At 52.7% G+C, this 16,686-nt stretch overlaps 1 protein-coding gene across 1 annotated transcript in view; it reads right to left on the bottom strand.

Moving 5' to 3' along the window:
* Positions 1-16,686, bottom strand: part of UBR5 (ubiquitin protein ligase E3 component n-recognin 5) — a 392,825-nt gene that overhangs the window by 260,747 nt on the left and 115,392 nt on the right. The window contains exon 17 of the mRNA XM_075353032.1: positions 16,471-16,614. Coding sequence (XP_075209147.1) covers positions 16,471-16,614 — 144 coding nt within the window. The remainder of the gene's footprint in view (positions 1-16,470; positions 16,615-16,686) is intronic.

Below are 16,686 nucleotides of genomic sequence, written 5' to 3'. Positions count from 1 at the left end.
TGTTTAGATCCCAGGGTTCTAACGGCCGCTTGTAAGGTGGAACGATGTGACAAACTCCCTGCAGGAACGTGCGTACCTGTGGAAGTCTAGCTAGGCGCTTCTGGAAAAACACAGAGAGCGCTGAGACTTGTCCCTTAAGGGAACCGAGCGACAAACCCTTTTCCAGTCCAGATTGAAGGAAGGACAGAAAAGTAGGTAATGCAAATGGCCAGGGAGAAAAACCCTGAGCAGAGCACCACGACAGGAAAATTTTCCACGTCCTGTGATAAATCTTGGCGGACGTTGGTTTCCTAGCCTGTCTCATAGTGGCAATGACTTCTTGAGATAACCCTGAAGACGCTAGGATCCAGGACTCAATGGCCACACAGTTAGGTTGAGGGCCGCAGAATTCAGATGGAAAAACGGCCCTTGAGATAGCAAGTCTGGTCGGTCTGGTAGTGCCCACGGTTGGCCGACCGTGAGATGCCACAGATCCGGGTACCACGACCTCCTCGGCCAGTCTGGAGCTACGAGGATGGCGCGGCGGCAGTCGGCCCTGATCTTGCGTAACACTCTGGGCAACAGTGCCAGCGGAGGAAACACATAAGGGAGCTGAAACTGCGACCAATCCTGAACTAAGGCGTCTGCCGCCAGAGCTCTGGGATCTTGAGACCGTGCCATGAACGTTGGTACCTTGTTGTTGTGCCGGGACGCCATGAGGTCGACGTCCGGCACCCCCCAGCGGCAACAGATCTCCTGAAACACGTCCGGGTGAAGGGACCATTCCCCTGCGTCCATGCCCTGGCGACTGAGATAGTCTGCTTCCCAGTTTTCCACGCATGGAATGTGAACTGCAGAGATGGTGGAGGCCGTGGCTTCCACCCACATCAAAATCCGCCGGACTTCCTGGAAGGCTTGTCGACTGCGTGTGCCGCCTTGGTGGTTGATGTATGCCACCGCTGTAGAATTGTCCGACTGAATTCGGATCTGCTTGCCTTCCAGCCACTGCTGGAACGCTTTCAGGGCAAGATAGACTGCCCGAATTTCCAGAACATTGATCTGAAGCGAGGACTCTTGCCGGGTCCACGTACCCCGAGTCCTGTGGTGGAGAAAAACCGCTCCCCACCCTGACAGACTTGCGTCCGTCGTGACTACTTCCCAGGATGGGGGTAGGAAGGATTTCCCCTTCGATAATGAAGTGGGAAGAAGCCACCACCGAAGGGAAGCTTTGGTCGCCTGAGAGAGGGAGACGGTCCTGTCGAGGGACGTAGGCTTCCTGTCCCATTTGCGTAGGATGTCCCATTGAAGAGGACGCAGGTGAAACTGCGCGAAAGGGACTGCTTCCATTGCTGCCACCATCTTCCCCAGGAAGTGCATGAGGCGCCTCAAGGGGTGTGACTGGCCTTGAAGGAGAGATTGTACCCCTGTCTGTAGTGACCGCTGCTTGATCAGCGGAAGCTTCACTATCGCTGAGAGGGTATGAAACTCCATGCCAAGGTATGTGAGCGATTGGGCCGGTGTCAGATTTGACTTTGGAAAATTGATGATCCACCCGAAACTCTGGAGAGTCTCCAGGGTAGCGTCGAGGCTGTGTTGGCATGCCTCTAGAGAGGGTGCCTTGATCAACAGATCGTCCAAGTACGGGATCACCGAGTGACCCTGAGAATGGAGGACCGCTACTACAGTAGCCATAACCTTGGTGAAAACCCGTGGGGCTGTTGCCAGGCCGAATGGCAGTGCCACGAACTGCAGGTGTTCGTTTCCTATGGCGAAGCGCAAGAAGCGCTGGTGCTCTGGGGCAATCGGAACGTGGAGATAAGCATCTTTGATATCGATCGATGCAAGGAAATCTCCTTGGGACATTGAGGCGATGACGGAGCGAAGGGATTCCATCCGGAACCGCCTGGTCTTTACGTGTTTGTTGAGAAGTTTCAGGTCTAGGACAGGACGGAAAGACCCGTCCTTCTTTGGGACCACAAACAAGTTGGAGTAAAAACCGTGGCCCTGTTGCTGAAGAGGAACAGGGACCACCACTCCTTCTGCCTTCAGAGTGCCCAGCGCCTGCAGAAGAGCCTCGGCTCTCTCGGGAGGCGGAGAAGACCTGAAGAATCGAGTCGGGGGACGAGAGATGAACTCTATCTTGTAACCGTGAGACAGAATGTCTCTCACCCAGCGGTCTTTTATTTGTGGCAGCCAGGCGTCGCAAAAGCGGGAGAGCCTGCCACCGACCGAGGATGCTACTAGAGGAGGTCGAAAGTCATGAGGAAGCCGCCTTGTTAGCGGTGCCTCCAATGTTCTTTTTAGGACGTGACTTAGACCGCCATGCATCAGAGTTCCTTTGTTCTTTCTGAGACCTTTTGGACGAGGAGAATTGGGACCTGCCCGCGCCCCGAAAGGACCGAAACCTCGACTGCCCTCTCCTCTGTTGGGGAATGTTCTGTTTGGGCTGGGGTAAGGATGTATCCTTTCCCTTGGATTGTTTGATGATTTCATCCAGACGCTCGCCAAACAGCCTGTCGCCAGAAATTGGCAAACTGGTTAAGCGCTTTTTGGAAGCAGAATCTGCCTTCCATTCCCGTAGCCACAAGGCCCTGCGGAGTACCACCGAATTGGCGGTCGCCACCGCCGTACGGCTCACAGAGTCCAGGACAGCATTAATAGCGTAAGACGCAATTGCCGAGGTCTGGGAGGTAATGGATGCCACTTGTGGCGCGGCCGTGCATGTGGCTGCTTCAATTTGCACTTGACCTGCTGAGATAGCTTGCAGCGCCCATACGGCTGCGAATGCTGGGGCAAAAGAAGCTCCGATAGCTTCATAGATGGATTTCAACCAGAGCTCCATCTGCCTGTCAGTGGCATCTTTGAGCGAGGCCCCATCTTCCACTGCAAGTATGGATCTAGCCGCCAGTCTGGAGATTTGAGGATCCACTTTGGGACATTGAGTCCAACCTTTAACCACGTCCGGGGGGAAAGGATAACGTGTATCCTTAAGGCGCTTAGAAAAACGCTTATCTGGACAAGCATGGTGATTCTGGATTGCCTCTCTGAAATCAGAGTGGTCTAGAAACATACTCTGTGTCCGCTTGGGAAACCTGAAACGAAATTTCTCCTGCTGAGAAGCTGACTCCTCCGCCGGAGGGGCTGAGGGAGAAATATCCAGCAACTGATGGATGGACGCAATAAGATCGTTTACTATGGCGTCCCCGTCTGGAGTATTAAGATTGAGAGCGCTCTCAGGATCAGAATCCTGATCAGCTGTCTCCGCATCATCAACCAAAGATTCCCCCCGCTGAGACCCTAAACAATATGATGTCGAGGGAAATTCTAAGCGAGCCGGCTTAGTCAATCTGGGGCTGGGGTCTAAGGGTATGTGCGCACGTTGCTTTTTACCTGCTTTTTACCTGCTTTTTTGCTGCTTTTTCTTCTGCGCTGTTTAATGCCAAAATGGATGTGTTCTTCTATTCAAGCAAAGTCTATGGGAATTTGGGTTTCTTGTTCACACTATGTTGTTCAAAATGCTGCCTTTTTGTGGCAGAACTTTGGTCAAAAACTCAGCTTTTCAAAGAAGCAACATGTCAATTGTTTTTGCCATTTGGGTTTTGCACTGCAAAGCTGAGTTTTTGACCAAAGTTCTGCCACAAAAAGGCAGCATTTTGAACAACATAGTGTGAACAAGAAACCCAAATTCCCATAGACTTTGCTTGAATAGAAGAACACATCCATTTTGGCATTAAACAGCGCAGAAGAAAAAGCAGCAAAAAAGCAGGTAAAAAGCAGGTAAAAAGCAACGTGCGCACATACCCTAAGTCAGAACCCTCAGACTGGGATGTAGGAGATACCCCGGGAGGACATTGTTGGTCCAACTGAGGGGGGCCCGGGAACAACGATTCAACAGGGTCCCGTTGCTGAGATACCGGCCTGGACTGCAAGGCTTCTAGTATCTTAGCCATAGTCTCAGAGAGTTTAGCAAACTCAGTCCCCGTCACCTGGACAGTGCCAACAGGTGGCTCCCCCTGGGCCCCTCTTAGCATAGGCTCCGGCTGAAGAAGTGGCACAGGGGTCGAACACTGCACACAATGAGGGTCAGTGGAACCTGCCGGTAGTGGGGTCTTACAAGCGGCGCAGGCAGCATAATAAGCCTGTGTTTTGGCACCCCTGCCTTTTGTGGGCGCCATGCTATAGTTTTCCTTGAGTTACACAAAAGGGTATATAGCCAGAATGCACTGTGCTCATACAGTGTAAAGTATATATGATACACAAATAATGTACCAATACCCTACAGCACCATGGGGCTAGCACCAACAGGTGCTGCTTACCAGCCGCCTAAAGCGGTTGTGAGGCCACCAGAGACCGTGTCTGGGTCTCCCAGGACTTGTCCCTCTTCTGCAGCGTCGGTGGAGCTGACAGGAATGGCTGCGGCGTCCTGACGAGATGAGGGAGCTGTGGGCGTGGCCGAGAAAGAGCGCGAACTGGTGCTCACACCATGCACAGTGAGGGGGGTGGAGTATGTAAATCATACTCCAGCCCTCAGAGCTGCTCGCTCCGTGCAGCGTCCCGCCCTTCCCCCTGCCTGTCAGGGCTGAGGGCGGGAGAAAAGTAAACTAGGCCGCAAGGAAGCCGGGGACTCTAGTAATAAACGCGGCCGCCGTAAAAGCGCGGCCGGCGTGAAAGTCCCCGGCGAACTACAAGTCCCAGCCGCGCCGCAGTGTCCCATGGCAGCGGCGGTTAGTGCGGTAGCCCTTACATATAAACACACTCAGCGACGCTGAGTGTGTAATGGCACATATAGACCCGGTCAGCGCCGCGGTCCCCGGTGCACTAGCACACCCAGCAAAGCTGAGGTGATGCCATGCGCGGTCCCCACAGGGATACAGAGTACCTCCAAGATGCAGGGCCATGTCCCTGAACGATACTCGGCCCCTATCCATCAGGCTCCACAGGAGTTGTGGATGGAGCACGGTCTCAGTGCCTGGAGACCGGTAAGATCCCACTTCACCCAGAGCCCTGAGGGGGATGGGGAAGGAAAGCAGCATGTGGGCTCCAGCCTCCGTACACGCAATGGATACCTCAACCTTAACAACACCGCCGACAAGAGTGGGGTGAGAAGGGAGCATGCTGGGGGCCCTATATGGGCCCACTTTTCTTCCATCCGACATAGTCAGCAGCTGCTGCTGACTAATCTGTGGAGCTGTGCTGTGCGTGTCTGACCTCCTTCGCACAAAGCAAAAAACTGAGCAGCCCGTGGGAGCACGGGGGGTGTATAGGCAGAAGGGGAGGGGCCTAACACTTAAGTGTAGTACTTTGTGCGGCCTCCGGAGGCATAGCCTATACACCCCAATTGTCTGGGTCTCCCAATAGAGCGAAAAAGAAAGGGAGCCCAGCAAGGTACTTCTTTGAAGAAGCATCTGCCTTCCACTCTCAAAGCCACAAGATCCTGCGGATAGCGAGGGAATTAGCCGAAGCCACCGCAGTGCGGTGAGAAGCCTCCAGCATGGCAGCCATGGCATAGGATGAAAAAGCTGAAGCTTGGGAAGTTAAGGCAACCATTTCGGGCATAGATTCCCTGGCGAGGGAATGCATCCCCTCTAGAGAAGCAGAGATGGCTTTGAGAGCCCACATTGCTGCAAACGTCGGGGAGAACGAGTCCCCCGCCGCTTCATATACGGATTTGGCCAGAAGGTCAATCTGGGGGTCAGTGGAATCCTTAAGGGAGGTGCCATCAGCCACCGACAACGGTCCGGGCTGAGAGTCTAGACACCGGGGGGGGGGGGGTCTAGCTTTGGGGAATGAGCCCACTCCTTGACCACCTCAGGTGGAAAGGGAAAACTGTCATCAGAACAACGCTTTGGGAAGCGTTTGTCAGGACAGGCCCTAGGCTTGGTCACAGCGGCCTGAAAACTGGAGTTGTTAAAGAACACACTCTTTGTCCTCTTAGGCGAGGTAAACTGGTGCTTTTCTGCCAGATAGGGTTGCTCCTCTGATACTGGCGGATTGAGATCCAGTACAGAATTAATGGAAGCAATCAAATCACTAACATCTGAGTCACTTTCGGACAGATCAATGGGGTACATGGAGTTAACCTCTGAGCCCCCCGTAAAGGCATCCTCCTCATCCTGCGAGTCAGCTCCTGAATCAGATAAGAAATAACGTTTGGGACTCCATTCTATGTCTGAACTGGGTGCAAAAACCTAAAAAACATCACTATAGGGAGATAAGGTATGCACACCAGTGACTATGTAAGGGGAATACATGGAATAGCAGAAACTGCTGTGTGAATACTGACATGAAAAATTCAATAGCTATGTGTAAGAATGAAATGTGAAAAATGGAACCTGCATTACTGCCATGAATATATGAATAAATAGAAATTTAGCTACTGAATTGATCAATGCAATAGAGCCCCAACACTACGCCAAAGTATTTCTCTACGTTGGGGTCCCTAGCTTGTGTGTGTCCTCTCATGCAGTTAAAAAACTTACCGTGTATGGGAAGCTGAGACCCAGGCTATATATACGATGTGGATTGGCAATAGGTGTGTGTGGGGAGGGTTCCTAAACGAAAAACAACTAACAAATAAGAAATAACGTTTGGAACTCCATTCTATGTCTGAACTGGGTGCAAAAACCTAAAAAACATCACTATGGGGAGATAAGGTATGCACACCAGTGACTATGGAAGGGGAATACATGGAATAGCAGAAACTGCTGTGTGAATACTGACATGAAAAATTCAATAGCTATGTGTAAGAATGAAATGTGAAAAATGGAACCTGCATTACTGCCATGAATATATGAATAAAGAAGGGAATTTTGTTTACTTACCGTAAATTCCTTTTCTTCTAGCTCCAATTGGGAGACCCAGACAATTGGGGTGTATAGGCTATGCCTCCGGAGGCCGCGCAAAGTATTACACTCAAAAGTGTTAAGCCCCTCCCCTTCTGCCTATACACCCCCCGTGCTCCCACGGGCTCCTCAGTTTTTTGCTTTGTGCGAAGGAGGTCAGACACGCACGCACAGCTCCACAGATTGGTCAGCAGCAGCTGCTGACCATGTCGGATGGAAGAAAAGTGGGCCCATATAGAGCCCCCAGCATGCTCCCTTCTCACCCCACTCGTCGGTGGTGTTGTAAGGTTGAGGTATCCATTGCGGGTACGGAGGCTGGAGCCCACATGCTGTTTTTCCTTCCCCATCCCCCTTAGGGCTCTGGTGGAAGTGGGATCCTATCGGTCTCCAGGCACTGAGACCGCGCTTCATCCACAACTCCTGTGGAGCCTGCTGGATAGGAGCCGGGTATCGTTCAGGGACATGGCCCTGCTACTTGGAGGTACTCTGTATCCCGGTGGGGACCGCGCACAGCAACACTCCAGCTTTGCTGGGTGTGCTAGTGCACCGGGGACCACGGCGCTGACCGGGTTAATATGTGCCATTACACACTCAGCGTTGCTGAGTGTGTTTATGTATAGGGACTGCCGCACTGACCGCCGCGGCCATGGAAACACTGCGGCGCGGCTGGGACTTGTAGTGCGCCGGGGACTTCCACGCCGGCCGCGCTTTTACGGCGGCCGCGTTTATTACTAGAGTCCCCAGCTTTTTGCGGCCTAGTTTCCTTTCCTCCCGCCCACAGCCCTGACAGGCAGGGGAAGGGCGGGACGCTGCACAGAACGAGCAGCACTGAGGGCTGGAGCATGCTTTGCATACTCCACCCCCCTCACTGTGCACAGTGCGGGCACCAGTTCCCGCACTTTCTGGGTCACGCCCACGGCTCCCTCCTCTCCTCAGGACGCCGGCAGCCATTCCTGTCAGCTCCTCGGACGCAGCAGAGGGGGACAAAGTCTGGGAGACTCAGGCAGGGACTCTGGTGGCCTCACAACCGCTTTAGGTGGGTGGTAAGCAGCACCTGTGGTGCTAGCCCCATTGTGCAGTAGTGTAACATTATATGTTTATGGTATATATGTTTTACACTGTATGGTGCACAGTTGATTTCTGGCTATATACCCTATTGTGTTACTCAGGGAAGATAATAGCATGGCGCCCACGAAAGGCAGGGGTGCCAAAACACAGGCTTATTATGTTGCCTGCGCCGCATGTACGACCCCGCTACCGGCAGGTTCCACTGACCCTCATTGTGTGCACTGTTCGGCCCCTGTGGCACTTACTCAGCCGGAGCCTCTGCTAAGAGGGGCCCAGGGGGAGCCACCTGCTAACACTGTTCAGGTGACGGGGACGGAGTTTGCAAAACTCTCTGAGACTATGGCTAAGATACTAGAAGCCTTGCAGTCCAGGCCGGTATCTCAGCACAGGGACTCTGTTGAATCTTTGTTCCCTGGCCCACCTCAGCTGGACCAACAATGTCCTCCCGGGGTATCTCATGGATCCCAGGCTGAGGGTTCTGACACAGACCCCAGCCCCAGACCGACTAAGCGAGCTCGCTTAGATTTTCCCTCGACATCATCATATTGTGCAGGGTCTCAGAGGGGGGAATCTCTGGTTGATGATGCGGAGACAGCTGATCAGGATTCTGATCCTGAGGCCGCTCTCAATCTTGATACTCCGGACGGGGACGCCATAGTGAACGACCTTATTGCGTCCATCAATCGTATGTTGGATATTTCTCCCTCAGCTCCTCCGGTGGAGGAGTCAGCTTCTCAGCAGGAGAAATTCCGTTTCAGGTTTCCCAAGCGTACACCGAGTATGTTTCTGGACCACTCTGATTTCAGAGAGGCAGTCCAGAATCACCATGATTGTCCAGATAAGCGTTTTTCTAAGCGCCTTAAGGATACACGTTATCCCTTTCCCCCTGACGTGGTCAAAGGTTGGGCTCAGTGTCCCAAAGTGGATCCTCCAATCTCCAGACTGGCAGCTAGATCCATACTTGCAGTGGAAGATGGGGCTTCACTCAAAGATGCCACTGACAGGCAGATGGAGCTCTGGTTGAAATCCATCTATGAAGCTATCGGCGCTTCTTTTGCCCCAGCGTTCGCAGCCGTATGGGCGCTACAAGCTATCTCAGCAGGTCAAGCGCAAATTGACGCAGCCACACGCACGTCCGCGCCGCAGGTGGCGTCCATAACCTCTCAGACGTCGGCATTTGCGTCTTACGCTATTAATGCTGTCCTGGACTCTGCGAGCCGTACGGCGGTTGCAGCCGCCAATTCGGTGGTACTCCGCAGGGCCTTGTGGCTACGGGAATGGAAGGCAGATTCTGTTTCCAAAAAGCGCTTAACCAGTTTGCCAATTTCTGGCGACCGATTGTTTGGCGAGCGTTTGGATGAAATCATCAAACAATCCAAGGGAAAGGATACATCCTTACCCCAGCCCAAACCGAACATACCCCAACAGAGGAAGGGGCAGTCGAGGTTTCGGTCCTTTCGGGGCGCGGGCAGGTCCCAATTCTCCTCGTCCACAAGGCCTCAGAAAGATCAAAGGAACTCTGACGCATGGCGGTCTAAGTCACGTCCTAAAAAGGCCACCGGAGGTGCCGCTACCAAAGCGGCTTCCTCATGACTTTCGTCCTCCTCACTCCGCATCTTCGGTCGGTGGCAGGCTCTCCCGCTTTTGCGACACCTGGCTGCCACGGGTAAAAGACCGTTGGGTGAGAGACATTCTGTCTCACGGTTACAAGATAGAGTTCACCTCTCGTCCCCCGACTCGATTCTTCAGGTCATCCCCGCCTCCCGAGCGAGCCGAGGCTCTTCTGCAGGCGCTGGGCACTCTGAAGGCAGAAGGAGTGGTGGTCCCTGTTCCTCTTCAGCAACAGGGCCACGGTTTTTACTCCAACTTGTTTGTGGTCCCAAAGAAGGACTGGTCTTTCCGTCCTGTCCTGGACCTGAAACTTCTCAACAAACACGTAAAGACCAGGCGGTTCCGGATGGAATCCCTCCGCTCCGTCATCGCCTCAATGTCCCAAGGAGATTTCCTTGCATCGATCGATATCAAAGATGCTTATCTCCACGTACAGATTGCTCCAGAGCACCAGCGCTTCTTGCGCTTCGCCATAGAAAACGAACACCTGCAGTTCATGGCACTGCCGTTCGGCCTGGCAACAGCCCCACGGGTTTTCACCAAGGTTATGGCTACTGTAGTAGCGGTCCTCCACTCTCAGGGTCACTCGGTGATCCCTTACTTGGACGATCTCCTGATCAAGGCACCCTCTCAAGAGGCATGCCAACACAGCCTCGACGCTACCCTGGAGACTCTCCAGAGTTTCGGGTGGATCATCAATTTTCCAAAGTCAAATCTGACACCGGCGCAATCGCTCACATACCTTGGCATGGAGTTTCATACCCTCTCAGCGATAGTGAAGCTTCCGCTGATCAAGCAGCGGTCACTACAGACAGGGGTACAATCTCTCCTTCAAGGCCAGTCACACCCCTTGAGGCGCCTCATGCACTTCCTGGGGAAGATGGTGGCAGCAATGGAAGCAGTCCCTTTCGCGCAGTTTCACCTGCGTCCTCTTCAATGGGACATCCTACGCAAATGGGACAGGAAGCAGACGTCCCTCGACAGGAACGTCTCCCTCTCTCAGGCGACCAAAGCTTCCCTTCGGTGGTGGCTTCTTCCCACTTCATTATCGAAGGGGAAATCCTTCCTACCCCCATCCTGGGAGGTGGTCACGACGGACGCGAGTCTGTCAGGGTGGGGAGCGGTTTTTCTCCACCACAGGGCTCAGGGTACGTGGACCCAGCAAGAGTCCTCGCTTCAGATCAACGTTCTTGAAATACGGGCAGTGTATCTTGCCCTGAAAGCGTTCCAGCAGTGGCTGGAAGGCAAGCAGATCAGAATTCAGTCGGACAATTCCACAGCGGTGGCATACATCAACCACCAAGGCGGCACACGCAGTCGGCAAGCCTTCCAGGAAGTCCGGCGGATTTTGATGTGGGTGGAAGCCACGGCCTCCACCATCTCTGCAGTTCACATTCCAGGCGTGGAAAACTGGGAAGCAGATTATCTCAGTCGCCAGGGCATGGACGCAGGGGAATGGTCCCTGCACCCGGACGTGTTTCAGGAGATCTGTTGCCGCTGGGGGGTGCCGGACGTCGACCTCATGGCGTCCCGGCACAACAACAAGGTACCGACGTTCATGGCACGGTCTCAAGATCCCAGAGCTCTGGCGGCAGACGCCTTAGTTCAGGATTGGTCGCAGTTTCAGCTCCCTTATGTGTTTCCTCCGCTGGCACTGTTGCCCAGAGTGTTACGCAAGATCAGGGCCGACTGCCGCCGCGTCATCCTCGTCGCTCCAGACTGGCCGAGGCGGTCGTGGTACCCGGATCTGTGGCATCTCACGGTCGGCCAACCGTGGGCACTACCAGACCGACCAGACTTGCTATCTCAAGGGCCGTTTTTCCATCTGAATTCTGCGGCCCTCAACCTGACTGTGTGGCCATTGAGTCCTGGATCCTAGAGTCTTCAGGGTTATCTCAAGACGTCATTGCCACTATGAGACAGGCTAGGAAACCAACGTCCGCCAAGATCTACCACAGGACGTGGAAAATTTTCCTGTCGTGGTGCTCTGCTCAGGGTTTTTCTCCCTGGCCTTTTGCCTTGCCCACTTTTCTGTCCTTCCTTCAATCTGGACTGGAAAAGGGTTTGTCGCTCGGCTCCCTTAAGGGACAAGTCTCAGCGCTCTGTGTTTTTCCAGAAGCGCCTAGCCAGACTTCCACAGGTACGCACATTCCTGCAGGGGGTTTGTCACATCGTTCCTCCTTACAAGCGGCCGTTAGAACCCTGGGATCTGAACAGGGTGCTGATGGTTCTTCAGAAACCACCATTCAAGCCAATGAGGGATATTTCTCTCGCACGCCTTTCGCAGAAAGTGGTTTTTCTAGTAGCAGTCACTTCACTTCGGAGAGTGTCTGAGCTAGCAGCGCTGTCATGCAAAGCCCCTTTCCTGGTGTTTCACCAGGACAAGGTGGTTCTGCGTCCGGTTCCGGAATTTCTCCCTAAGGTGGTATCCCCCTTTCATCTCAATCAGGATATCTCCTTACCTTCTTTTTGTCCTCATCCAGTTCACCAATGTGAAAAGGATTTGCACTTGTTAGATCTGGTGAGAGCACTCAGACTCTACATTTCTCGTACGGCGCCCCTGCGCCGCTCGGATGCACTCTTTGTCCTTGTCGCTGGCCAGCGTAAAGGGTCACAGGCTTCCAAATCAACCTTGGCTCGGTGGATCAAGGAGCCAATTCTCGAAGCCTACCGTTCTGCTGGGCTTCCGGTTCCCTCAGGGCTGAAGGCCCATTCTACCAGAGCCGTGGGCGCGTCCTGGGCTTTGAGGCACCAGGCTACGGCTCAGCAGGTGTGTCAGGCGGCTACCTGGTCGAGCCTGCACACTTTCACGAAACACTATCAGGTGCATACCTATGCTTCGGCGGATGCCAGCCTAGGTAGACGAGTCCTTCAGGCGGCGGTTGCCCACCTGTAGGAAGAGGCCGTTTGACGGCTCTCTTACGAGGTATTATTTTACCCACCCAGGGACTGCTTTTGGACGTCCCAATTGTCTGGGTCTCCCAATAGAGCGAAAAAGAAGAAGGGAATTTTGTTTACTTACCGTAAATTCCTTTTCTTCTAGCTCCAATTGGGAGACCCAGCGCCCGGCCCTGTTTTTTTGTCTACACATGTTGTTCATGTTGAATGGTTTCAGTTCTCCGATATTCCTTCGGATTGAATTTACTTTAAACCAGTTGATAATTTTTTCCTCCTTCTTGCTTTTGCACCAAAACTGAGGAGCCCGTGGGAGCACGGGGGGTGTATAGGCAGAAGGGGAGGGGCTTTACACTTTTAGTGTAATACTTTGTGCGGCCTCCGGAGGCATAGCCTATACACCCCAATTGTCTGGGTCTCCCAATTGGAGCTAGAAGAAAAGGAATTTACGGTAAGTAAACAAAATTCCCTTCTTTATTCATATATTCATGGCAGTAATGCAGGTTCCATTTTTCACATTTCATTCTTACACATAGCTATTGAATTTTTCATGTCAGTATTCACACAGCAGTTTCTGCTATTCCATGTATTCCCCTTCCATAGTCACTGGTGTGCATACCTTATCTCCCCATAGTGATGTTTTTTAGGTTTTTGCACCCAGTTCAGACATAGAATGGAGTTCCAAACGTTATTTCTTATTTGTTAGTTGTTTTTCGTTTAGGAACCCTCCCCACACACACCTATTGCCAATCCACATCGTATATATAGCCTGGGTCTCAGCTTCCCATACACGGTAAGTTTTTTAACTGCATGAGAGGACACACACAAGCTAGGGACCCCAACGTAGAGAAATACTTTGGCGTAGTGTTGGGGCTCTATTGCATTGATCAATTCAGTAGCTAAATTTCTTTTTATTCATATATTCATGGCAGTAATGCAGGTTCCATTTTTCACATTTCATTCTTACACACAGCTATTGAATTTTTCATGTCAGTATTCACACAGCAGTTTCTGCTATTCCATGTATTCCCCTTACATAGTCACTGGTGTGCATACCTTATCTCCCCATAGCTCCTGAATCAGAGCCGCGGGACGAGGAAGGAGAGGGAACCCTGCGTCTCTTCTCAGAAGGACGGGGTCTGGGACCAGATGATGAATCCTCTGTGAGCTCCGGTCCTGAGAGACCCCTAGCAGCAGAGTCACCCTGTGAAGGGGGCTGATGCATGTTCATCAAAGTCCTGGACAGAAGTCCCATGGAGTCAGCAAAAGACTGGGAGATAGACCTAGAAAAGGATTCTACCCAAGCCGGGGGTTCAGCCACAGGAGCAGGAGCAGCCTGAGAGACCACTGGGGGTGAGACTTCAGGCTGAGGCACCGCCAGGTTAGAGCAGGCATCACAATGTGGATAGATGCTCGGTTCAGGCAGCAGGAGCTTACATGCAGTGCATACTGAATACAGCTTTGGAGCCTTGCTCCTCGTGTGAGACATGCTGCTGGAGTGGGGGCTCTGCCAGAGAATGAACCCCAGAGAGTATATACAGAGGTCCACAACCGGAGACCGGTTGTGGCTTACCAGACCGCTGGAGCGGTGTTGTGTGCCCTCCAGATACCAAAGCCCGGACCCCCAAGCACAGCACCTCAGCAGAGATGCTGCAGACCAGCACTGCAATGACTGATCGCAGAGAGAACGCTGAGAAAATGGCCGCCGGAGCGAAGAGAGGGGGCGGGACTTGCTTGAGGAGTGGGATCTGGAGGGCCATAGAGACCTACAGGGGAGGGGACACACACTGCAGTGGGTAGTGTCCCTCCCCTGTACAGAACTGCCGGCGGGCGGAGCCGAGCCTGTCCCTCTGCATGAGTGACATGCGAGGGCAGTGAAACAGAAAGTAGGCCTCCGGCGAAGCCGGGGCCTAAATTTGAGCGGCGCGGCCGACGCGCAGGCACCATCGGTGCGGTTCTCAGGCGACAGCTAGAGAACCCGCCGGAAATGTCAGAAAACACAATAAGCACACTCTCCCACAACAATAAAGTACAAGGACCCCGAAAACTAAACGTCTCAGGTACTTAACTTGCTGAGACGCAGGGCCAATTCCCTGGGGATGAGTGCTCCGTCCAGCAGGGTCCTGAAGGGCTACGGATGGAGACCAGTCTCCTGCCAAGCATGGAGACCGTGCTGGCTCCCACTTCAAGCCAGAGCCCAGGAGGGATGGTGAAGGAGCATGGCATGTAAGGCTCCAGCCTAGGAATCAACCTTACAACACCGCCGACACAGTGGGGTGAGAAGGGACATGCCCGGGGTCCAGACGTGGACCCCACTCTTCAATCTCGTTCCAAAAGGTATAATCATATGAGAGTGCATGTGTGGATGTATGCCTCCTGAACACAAAGCGATAAACTGGCTGAGTCTGCTCATCAGGGGTTGTATAAGCTCAGAGGGAGGAGCTACACTTTTAGGTGTAGTACTTTGTGTGTCCACCGGAGGCAGAAGCTAAACACCCATGGTCTGGGTCTCCCAAAGGAACGATAAAGAAAAAAAGTCAGGAAGGGAGCTTCTGATAGTTATCCTCCCTCTCCCTCCAGTCAGCACACAGCTTGTCACTGGTGGTTATCAGCCAGATTTTCTGCTAGAGCAAATAAAACAGAGCAAATAAACAACGTGAGTTCCTCAGCTCTATGCACTCCCCCTGCCACCGGGAAGTTATCTGTGCAGGACTTACTTTCTGCAAACAGCGAGTGACTCTCCCCCCCCCCCCCCGGACAACAGGTCAGATTGCCCTCATCAGTGACCGGCCAGCAAGGACGCCCTGAGCCAGGCGGGCCGGTCACAGAGTAGGCGGGCCGCATGTGGCCCGCCCCTTGCCCAGGTCTGACCTAGACATTGCACGTTATGAGGAAGCTGGCAGGGGACAGCAGCTAGGAGGTTTAGTATATGTGCATGCCGTGTCTTTCTGGAGCACAAGCATCACCTGAACACCCTCTGCTTTAAAGGCCCTGTGCCCACAGGACAAAATTCATGCGGATTTTGCTGCGGAAAACCTACGGATTTTCCCCAGACAAATCTGCAGGTTTGCACAAGTACAGGCACTCCCCGTATTATCCTATGGGATTTGGGGAGTGTCGTTTCAATGCTGCGGATTTTGCACCTGCGGGAAATGCTGCAGATTTCCCACAGCCGCAAAAAACTGCATGTCAATTATTCCTGCAGATTGTTCCGTGCGATATCTATAATTACCTGCTTTGATTGAAGACACCGGAGACTCTTCCTTCGGTGTAGAAGAGCTGAATGGAGCCAGGAGAGGGGTGCAAGAGGTGGGCGGGGCGTGCATGAGCTGCAGTCATGTGATAGCTGGAGCTCGTCCAAACCCATCTTCTCCAGGAGCTGGTCGGAAACCAAGTTGCTGTGCGATACAGGCAAGTATGAACTCACCGATCACTCCAGCATTTGTTCTGCATTGAGGATGCAGTACCCAAGTCATGGTACTGTATCCTCCATGCAGAATGCCCGCAGCATATCCGTATCAAAAATGCAGCACCACTCAGACAAAGCTGTGCTACAGATTTCTGGGAGCTCCAGCGGAATATCCTGCGGATATATCCGCAGGACACTTTCCCCGTGGGCCTAACCTTCCTGAGAAGTTGAGGAGGAAGTACAAAAAGTTCAACCTGGTCCCAAGAGTCGGCCAGAACAACCAATCCTCAAGCTTTGAGATCTGGACTCAAGTAACATGTGACTGATTTGAAGAAGCCAAGAAGTCAACTTTCAAAAAGAGTCTCCATCTGGAGCAGAGTTGACAAACACCTTTTGTGTCTCTTTTCTCCTGGGTGGATTGACATACAAAATAAGCCATCTACTTGCTCACATCTGGGGAGAAATTTGGTACTCGTGCTTCATCAAATGCAGGATGTTGACATATTCTAACATTGCCTCTGTGCTTCAGTTTTTACCCTGGCGCTTAAGGTAAGAGACTGCTGCTGTGTTGGCATGGAGTCAGATAGAAAGGATGGCGCAGAGTTTCGGACTGTTGACTGGACTATAAAATCGTATACACAGACCGAGTGACACTGTATGCTGTACCTGAAGCTCATCGATTCTTAGAAGTCTACAGTCTTGGAGGAGAGATGATGGGTCGGGGTCACAGCCAGGGGTGCACTGGTTGTTTGAATTATTTGACGTTCCAGGAAACTTCACAGCAACATAAGCTCCATCAACTTTAAGCACCTTAAAAAAATAAGAACAAAAAGATTAAAAGCGAAATGAAAATGCACAGGACTTCAAAATAGAAGAGTAATA

Source organism: Anomaloglossus baeobatrachus, chromosome 6, assembly GCF_048569485.1.
Source record: "Anomaloglossus baeobatrachus isolate aAnoBae1 chromosome 6, aAnoBae1.hap1, whole genome shotgun sequence".
Classification (NCBI taxonomy): domain Eukaryota; kingdom Metazoa; phylum Chordata; class Amphibia; order Anura; family Aromobatidae; genus Anomaloglossus; species Anomaloglossus baeobatrachus.
This window is presented reverse-complemented; position numbering and strand designations above follow the sequence as displayed.